The 8,548-nt window shown below is 41.0% G+C and overlaps 1 protein-coding gene across 2 annotated transcripts; it reads left to right on the top strand.

Moving 5' to 3' along the window:
* Positions 1–145: 145 nt before the first annotated feature.
* mrm2 (mitochondrial rRNA methyltransferase 2) lies at positions 146–1,487 on the top strand. 2 transcript variants are annotated; one of them, XM_048246277.1, is made up of 2 exons: positions 146–603; positions 843–1,487. In XM_048246277.1, the coding sequence occupies exons 1-2, from the start codon at positions 255–257 to the stop codon at positions 1,265–1,267; spliced, it is 774 nt and encodes a 257-aa protein (XP_048102234.1). In that variant the 5' UTR covers positions 146–254; the 3' UTR covers positions 1,268–1,487. The 2 variants fall into 2 exon arrangements, with proteins under 2 accessions (XP_048102234.1, XP_048102235.1); XM_048246278.1 differs by having other exon boundaries at positions 530–603; positions 824–1,487.
* Positions 1,488–8,548: the final 7,061 nt, after the last annotated feature.

Below are 8,548 nucleotides of genomic sequence, written 5' to 3'. Positions count from 1 at the left end.
TAGTCATTTGTCACGCACATGAAGGCCTTATACTTAAGGATACAAGGGAGATATTTAATGTGTGTGTTTTTTATTTGTGGATTTAAAATGAACTTTGGTGTGTTGTCGAGATACCGCAGATCGGCAATCAACCGACTGCGCAAATTGAGTGCATCATTGATGCAAAAGGCGTGTTTCCTTGTAAATGTCATTTCCTGGGACAACAACAGTCAAGCACATTTTGACGAGACAGACTGGCACAAGTTATTTCCTTTATGTTACTGTCTATATGGTTATTACCACAAGAGCATTTAGTTATGTGGAAACACTCAGTGCTTCTCCATAGAAGGTGTATCCAAACATCTGCTACTACACTGAAGAAGGCGCCTCAAAATCTAAAGGGAAAGAGTCCGGCTGACCAACGCTGGATTGTCAGGCAACTTAAGGATCCTTTTGTGAAAGCTGCTCACGTTCAAAACTATCGCTGCAGGAGCGCTTTCAAGTTGTTGGAGATAGATGACCAGCACAAGATTCTGAGACCAGGCCTTAGTGTGGTAGATTGCGGTGCAGCTCCTGGTGCATGGAGTCAAGTTGCTGTGCAAAGAGTAAATGCAACCGGGGAAAGTAAGGATCCACTCAGATGTTCATTCATGGAATACCAACACTGTTTTATTTAGCCTACCATCAAAAAGTATATTTGGTCACTGTTTTATTTGTGTATTCCTCCTCAGAAGCATCCTTTTGCAGGCTATGTCGCCTATATTCATTGTAGGCTAGTTTAATTTTGATGATGACCATATAGTTGTGAGTTATCCTCCTATAATACAATTTCCATTCTTATCAGGTGTCTTTGTCTGTCGCAGATCCTGAACAGCCCTGCGGGTTTGTCATCGGAGTCGACCTCCTGCATATTGCCCCTGTCGACGGTGCACACTTCCTGACCAATCAGGACATCACCAGCCCTGCCACCCATGTGGAGCTTCAGAGGCTCCTGCCAGGTGGTCTTGCTGATGTCATCCTAAGTGACATGGCACCCAACGCCTCAGGTTTCCGTGAGATGGACCATGAGAGACTGATCACCATGTGCCTTTCTTTGCTGGACCTTTCTGACAAGGTGCTTACGCCGGGAGGCTGCCTTGTCTGCAAGTGCTGGGATGGAGGTCTCACCTGGAAACTCCAACAGGGACTTGCAGAAATATTTAAAGAAGTAAAGACAGTTAAGCCAAAGGCGAGCAGAAAAGAATCTGCTGAACTGTTTTTTCTGGCAAAATTGTTCAAAAAGAGATAAATGTGGATCATGCCATTTGTAGCCCATAGAATATTTGAATAGGAATCAAACATTTATCATCATATCATTTGATTTTTGACAAATGATTCCATGGTCACCTGCTCCTGGTTCGAGGAGATACTGTATGTCTCTCTTTGACATGTAAAATATAAAATGATCTGGAAAGATTCACATATAGTAAAATTCAACAATTAAATTTATAATGTGGTTTGCATGATCAGCTCTGCAGTTAGTTGTAGGTATTTCAGATCTATTCATTGTGAATAGCTGATACATGTTCTCAGCCTGTCATTTTGCAGTGAGTCAGCCAGAAATGTGACTGAATGACTCAAAGAGGTTGAGGAAAGAGAGGCCTAATTGCATACATAGCTGAAGAGCGGAAGATTGTGTGAAATCTTTCATATTGAAAGATTGAATAACTGTGGCCTTGTTCCTTTTCTACATATAAAGTTTTCTCTCATTTCAATAACCATTTTTGAAGATTTTATCACAGCAATTTACCTAGTAAATGGGAACCAATCACTGAATGATATTGTCTCATGCAACATTAAGGACATGCATTCATATGCATGCAACAAGGTTCCTCTGGATTGTCTCCATTGAGTTGTGGTCAGTCGTCCAAACCATTTGGCTGATATGACTCCAAACAGATCAACAGACGTCCTTCACAAGGTGGATATCAAATTTGCATTTGTCCTTAGTAGATTTTGTGGCTGGTCTTTTCAGCAGTAATTAACCTGTTGAGGAGTACGGTCACAAATATGTGATTAGAATGTTCGCGAACCGAGAGTTCCACGTTATGATGTCACAATTATCCTCAGAGATTTTCCCCATAGACTTTATGGACCCTTTCAAGAGAGTTCCATTATCAGCATCATAGTTGGCCCCACAAGGCTTCCGTTTTAACATTCCATATGTTATCTTAATGCAGAGGAAGTAGATTGGGGCCCAAATAGAACGTTCAAGCATTGTTTTTGTTTACCTTGTTGAAAGGGTCCATAAGGAACACTGAAACTATAGATTGTTTGCGTAGAATTCTAGAAGGAACCAGGAAAATAATTCACTCCTCAACAGGTTTTAATTAGGGAAATGAAAAACGAGATGTATGGCTCATGGAGACAAGTTGGTCTTTACATTCTGTTATCAGACACGACTTCGATGATGACACAGGCAGCGTCGGAGCATCACCAGCTGTTTCTTGGCAAGCTTAAAAATTGCTTAGTGTTATTTGGGTTCATATGTGTTAAAATTGATTGTGACTTGAAACAGAGAAAATAAATATCTCATGGGCCTAATATGTGATGGTAAAAAGATTCTGTGAAATGAAAGTAGTCTACTGCATTTGGGATCAGCCAGAGGATGGAGCTCTTGAGTCATCGTTTGAGTTGTGTCTCCCAGCCCAAAGGATTTTAATCATGGCATGGCTTGCTCTTCAGAAGTAGTGCTACACAAAACATGATTGTAGGCTATTATGTAACCTATACAATCCATGAATGTATAGCATAATGTCAAAATGTTTGTCATGTGTTTTGTTAATGTCAAGACACTAGTCACTGTCTGAACTTTAGTTATTTGGTCTGTTGTTATGTGGAAGTATTTATTTCAGTCATTTATTCTCCTTTCCGGGCTCCTTTGCTGAACACAAAAATCCATTCATTGCCAGTGGACAGGAAAGGAAGATTAGGTCCGAGTGGTCTGGTATGTACATTAACCCTTTCCTTTACATGGGTTTAAGATCTACTATGGCTGATTGGTGTACTGCCAGTTTTAAAGCACACCATTGCTATACCACTGTAGCATGTTAATGGTGTAATTTCATGATCAGGGAAATGTATGACCGTTGTCCCTGAATGTTTGCTTAGATGTTTATCACCATCTGTTATGAACTGTTTTCTTCTCATCTAGAAATGAAAAAGTAACAGACTTAAATAGTAATAGCCCAAGTCTACAGTAAATACCTTTTGCAGCTTTCAAAAGATTTTTTATAAGAAATGCTGACAAAATACTAGCAACAACATGAGAGCATCTTGCATCTTAAAGTGAAATCGGAAGCCAAGCTCTGTATGTCATTGCCATCTGTGGTTAGTATTTTAATGGCCCGTCTATTTCTGAAGAGAGGTTTTGCAGTTAATTGCAATCACTTATGAGCTCTTCCTCACAAATGCTGCCCATAGTGTTAAAATCATACTTGACTGTAGTACTGGCCTGGATGCATCAGTTTTATGACGTCCATAGATGGATCCCATTCCCAACACATCGTTTTGGTGAGATCATGACCGTGTAACTCTTGAGAAATGAATACAACGTGAACTTTGTACAACATTGTAAGTTCTGACTACATGCGGTTCAAAATTGAAAATTAAGTTGGACACAGTATGGTTGCATCTCAGAGTATCTGGGATGTGCTGCTGTGCATCACGCAAGTTGTGTGAAAGAAGTTGAAGTGGCAAGTTAACTGTATAATAAAATATAAACAGTGAGCCAGAAAAGGAAATGAGCACAATTCATCTGGTGTGTGGCTGTGGAGGTTACAGCCCTTTTAATTGGTGTGGCAAAATACTTCCCTTTAACAATAGCCCTGCTTTTAACATTGAAGATGAATACACATCTGTAATGGTTTAATTTTATTTAATTTATCAATGTCTCCCTAATCCTAAATATACTTCATGCTAATAAATGTCCTTCAAATTAATATCCCAGTTGAAATCTGATTAAAACATAAAATGGAGTTATTTGAAGTCTGGTCATCCCATGAAATGGAAATCTTTAAACCTAATTATGAATGGATTTGCATGCATTTGTGGCACCAGAAGAAGGCAGTTCACACGAGTGTATTAATTAAATCTTCTTATGTAGTTTTTTTTTTGGTTAGTCTGTCACTTTAAGGGTGGTTACTGTACTCAAAAGTACCCCTACCTTACTGATGGTTCACACGCCCACAGCCCCCCTACAGTGACAAAAAAGTTCACAAAAAGTAACATTGCTTTGCCTCTCTGAAATCCCTACTTGAGCTTCCTTGCCTTTAACTAACAGTGACTTCCTTTTTTACCGGTCATCAAAATTCTTTAATGTTTGGATCACATTTTAATAATACGCCTGCAGCTTTGAGCTGTTACATATTTAGATTCGATCATATAATTCCCCTCAGATATGACTTAGCCATTGCTTAGGGGCACAAACCACTCATTCCAGTCTTAAACACATCTATTTTGGGCAATCCATAGGGACGCTACATTCCAGGTTAATTTGCTTTTGTTGGAACAGCTGGTGGCTTGTACAGAAGAGCAGTCTATTAAAGGAAACAAATTATTTGTTAGGGAACAGATATTTGCTGCAACGTTAATCAAGAAACCAGAGATCACCTCTGTGGACTTTTGAGTCTTTTGTGCAGAGGCTAAAACAGTCAAACAGAGTCTGGAACAGTTACCTCTTCCCTGCACTTGTTAGACGTGTTATTAATGTGATGGAAATTATCATTCATTTATGAACTACAACTAAGGGAGTGAGAAATCACCTCCTCTAGTTGTGATGTTTAATTGTTTAATTGTTGAGGTGTTAATGAACAGGGAACATTTACATACATTTCAACTTCAATTTCAACTCTCACAATTTTAGGCTGCTTAAACTATTTCAACCAGGATATACACTATTTATAAACTTTGCATATTTCACATACATTTTGAAGTGCCACAGAAAAAAAAATTTGGTAATCCAACTGGAACTCTCCCATCGGCATGAATCACCAGGACTGAAAGAGCTCCAAGCGCACAATGGATGCCCTCCCTCATGGGCCACTAATGGATGGATACCTGCTACCCCAGCAGCTGAATGAATGAGCCCATTTGCTGGAGCGCTGTGGGCCTGCCGACCGCAGATTACAGTGCTCTCTCCTCCACCAGCAGCTAAATCAGAGGGGGGGGGTCAGAGGGGTGGTGGTGGTGGCAGTGCAGTGATGGCGTCAGTTTATGCAGCGGCAGACAAACACAAACAATTACCATGAGGGTATAGAGGATGGGGGTGGGGATGTCTCATAACTTTGGCAAAACTTTGGAGTCAGACTTTTAACAATGTGAAATAGGCCGAAGGTGTCTTGGTGTAAGTCCCAAATGATTAGTGAGCCTCCATTCTTTATCATATCATTCTTTTAGTGTAGGTTCACTGAAAATCAATTGAATTTAAGTTCGGTTTAATGAAAAACAATTTAATAATATGGTGAGTGGATTGGCAATTCCTTCTTTTAAGCACTTCATGACAAGGAAGAACACCGCTGTACTATTCATAGAGAGGAATAGATCATATCTATCCATCCACAAGGGACATCTATGTACACCAACCTTCAAACAGCTGTAAACCAGGGTGCCCCCCCTCTGTAAACATTCATACTCTGTGTGACTCCTGGAAAGGGATAGGGGGTAGGGGGTGAAGCATGCATTTGAATATTCATTTCTGAGCAAGGCTGTGCATTTGCCAGGCTGTAACAGGCTGTGCTCAAGTGGGCCTCCACACTGTGAAGCAGTGCTAAATCACCCAAATGCTTTGCGCTGTTGTGTGCAGGCTTCCCTGTAATTACAAACGTGTCACCGGCATTAATGTGGAATTACAAAACCATGCATGTCCAAAAGTAATCAAGAGTTTGTTGGGGCTTATACCTCTCTGAATGAGCATTAAGGGGGGATTTGTTGTAAGGGGGGGCATGGTCCATGTGGATTGAGCAACGATAACCTAGGCAGACCTCGCCGAATTTCATCAGGCTGCTTGATTTCAAGGAAACAAATATTGTTTCTCTTACACAATCTTTGTCAAGGGGAGAAGAGCGGGCCATCGCCATCATTTGCCCTCTTTTGTGTTTACCAATCAGCACATTGTCTGATGTGCTGCAACTGACTTAAACTTCCATTAAAACACAACCCTATCATCAGTCCATCTTGGAGAGAGAGAGAGAGAGAGAGAGAGAGAGGACAAAGAAAGCGAGGGTGCCTTTGGCTCATTCCGAGTGTGTTTACTCATAAGGACAACTTTGCTATCACAAGGAGCAGCTGCTCACTTCTGCCTTTATGTGCCTGACAATGAGATTTTGTGAGCTGAATGGAGACTGTGTTATTGAAAGCAGTTAACCTTCAAGGCTTCTGCAGCCTGGCTGTGACATGGGGGGTGGTTGGCAGAGAAGCAAGGGCTAATACCAAAGCTGGACCTGCCACTCAGTGGGCAGCAATGAGATCATCCGCCACCTAAGGAAATATAGAAAGACTGACGCATTAAAACTGACCATCCCACTGTGAAGATGAGTGATGCATTTGTGGTAATTGGAATGTGATGTAAAATGATGGTGGTGTCATGGAGCACATGATTGGTTGTATTATTTGCTCTTGTTTGTTTCCTTGTTTTTCTTTTTTTGCATTTCAGTTCTCGGTCTGACTAAATCCTCAACAGCTGCAGCAAGCGATTTCATGAACTGTATTATGTTCCCAGTCACAGACTGGCGCACATTCTCCCTGTGATTACCCAAAACAAGGCAGTCATCTATGATGAGGCTGTTATCTTACATTCTGTGCTGTACATAGGTCTGTATAATATATATGGCCTTTACCTTAAGTTACAGGGTTCCTATAATTCATGCTAATGCTGGAGCATTATAGAAATACACTGCAAATTATGTGAAATTAATGTAATTATGGCAATACTATAATTGTTACGTTTACATGATGTCATCAATCTTACATATAACCATTTGTGTAACGGAGGGGAACTGAGCTAGCATGCTAGTTGCCTGTGTAAATCCTCACACCCCTAACCTTAAGAATGCTTCTAACCACTCTGAGTTGGAAGCCTGGGCTTTTAGCTCAGTGGTTAGAGCGTTCGATTCCCATGCTGGTGTGTGTCGAGATGGCGTGTTCGAGGGCCGTGAGCGGCGGACGAATTACGACCTCTGTTTTTTGTAGTTTTAAAATGGATTATACAACAATTGGGTTCTATGGAACTATTTATTTGTTTCTGATTGGCCGAGAGACGTTCCATGAGTTGGAATATCCCTGGACATTTCAACTCAGACTCAGCACAGCTAATAATAAATCACTCCACGATACAATCACGAAGATTTGACACCCAGCTCTCCACTATTTCAAGCAATGGGTTACTCCTTAGCAAACCATAACGAAACAGTGCTTCACCACATCTGTGGATTAAGCCACACCGTCAACTCAATGTAAGATAAACGAGGATGCTAATTGTTCTCAGCATTGCCAGCATTGTGTATAATATGATTGTCACTTGGAGGAGACTTGTAGATAACTAACGTTAGCATAATTAGCTAACCGCTGCTAACGTGCTAGCATCGTCACGTCAGGCTGTGCACAGTAGTGTAACATTTATTCACTATACATTAATAAAGTTGAGTGGTTCTGCAATGTAGACTATGTTTCCGTTTTTTTGCAGTACCATGTCCCTTACATGACATGGCCCAGTGTCCTTGTAACATGCATGCAGCAAACCTAGATATGAATGTGATTTCAACATTTCTTTCAAGAATACACTTAAACCACAAAGACCCGTAATGAGGGGTCTGGAATGTTGGTTACCTAGCAACCAAGACGCTGTCTATTGAAAAGGGAACTATTTTTTGATGCGTAAGAACGATGTCGAAATTAACATTTTTAAACAATAATGGGGTGTTTTCATATTACTTAGTTTGTCGTAGAATTGTTGTATAAAAGCAATATAGCACTCGTGATCGTGGGATTGGTCATGGATATTCCCACGGCTGTTGTTGCCTGCGCCACTCGGCCTCCGGCCTCGTGGCTACGGCCGAACAACACCCATGAGAATATCCATGACCAACCCCACTCTCACTCGTGCTATATTGCTTAATTATCCCTATATTATTACTGATATTTAAAAAGCACTGGGACTCTTCAGGGAGGCACTATAGGACATTTTATATTCAAGGCAACATCCCCTTGCAATGTTTGCCATATATAAAAAAAGTTTTCTGTTTGAGAGAGAGAGAGAGAGACTTTGGACAGCTTGAGAGTGCAGAGTTCCCAGGCCTCGCTGCTGCGGACCAATTACTCCCCTCATTTAATTAACCTGTCAAGGGACAGGTGTGGACCTGGGGCATGGGGTTCCTGAGCCTCATGCCCTACCCCTGGTGGACAGATAAATGAGAAGTTACAGCAGGGATTGAATAAAGGGATGAAAGACAGCTGGCCCTGGAGCTAATTCTGGTATATCTCTTTTCATTTAGCCACATTACCTGTGGGCAATAGGCAAACTGTTTGGTACATG

The sequence above is a fragment of the Alosa alosa genome, chromosome 6, assembly GCF_017589495.1.
Source record: "Alosa alosa isolate M-15738 ecotype Scorff River chromosome 6, AALO_Geno_1.1, whole genome shotgun sequence".
Lineage (NCBI taxonomy): Eukaryota > Metazoa > Chordata > Actinopteri > Clupeiformes > Clupeidae > Alosa > Alosa alosa.
Note: the sequence above shows the minus strand (reverse complement) of the source record. Positions and strands in the feature narration are given on the sequence as shown.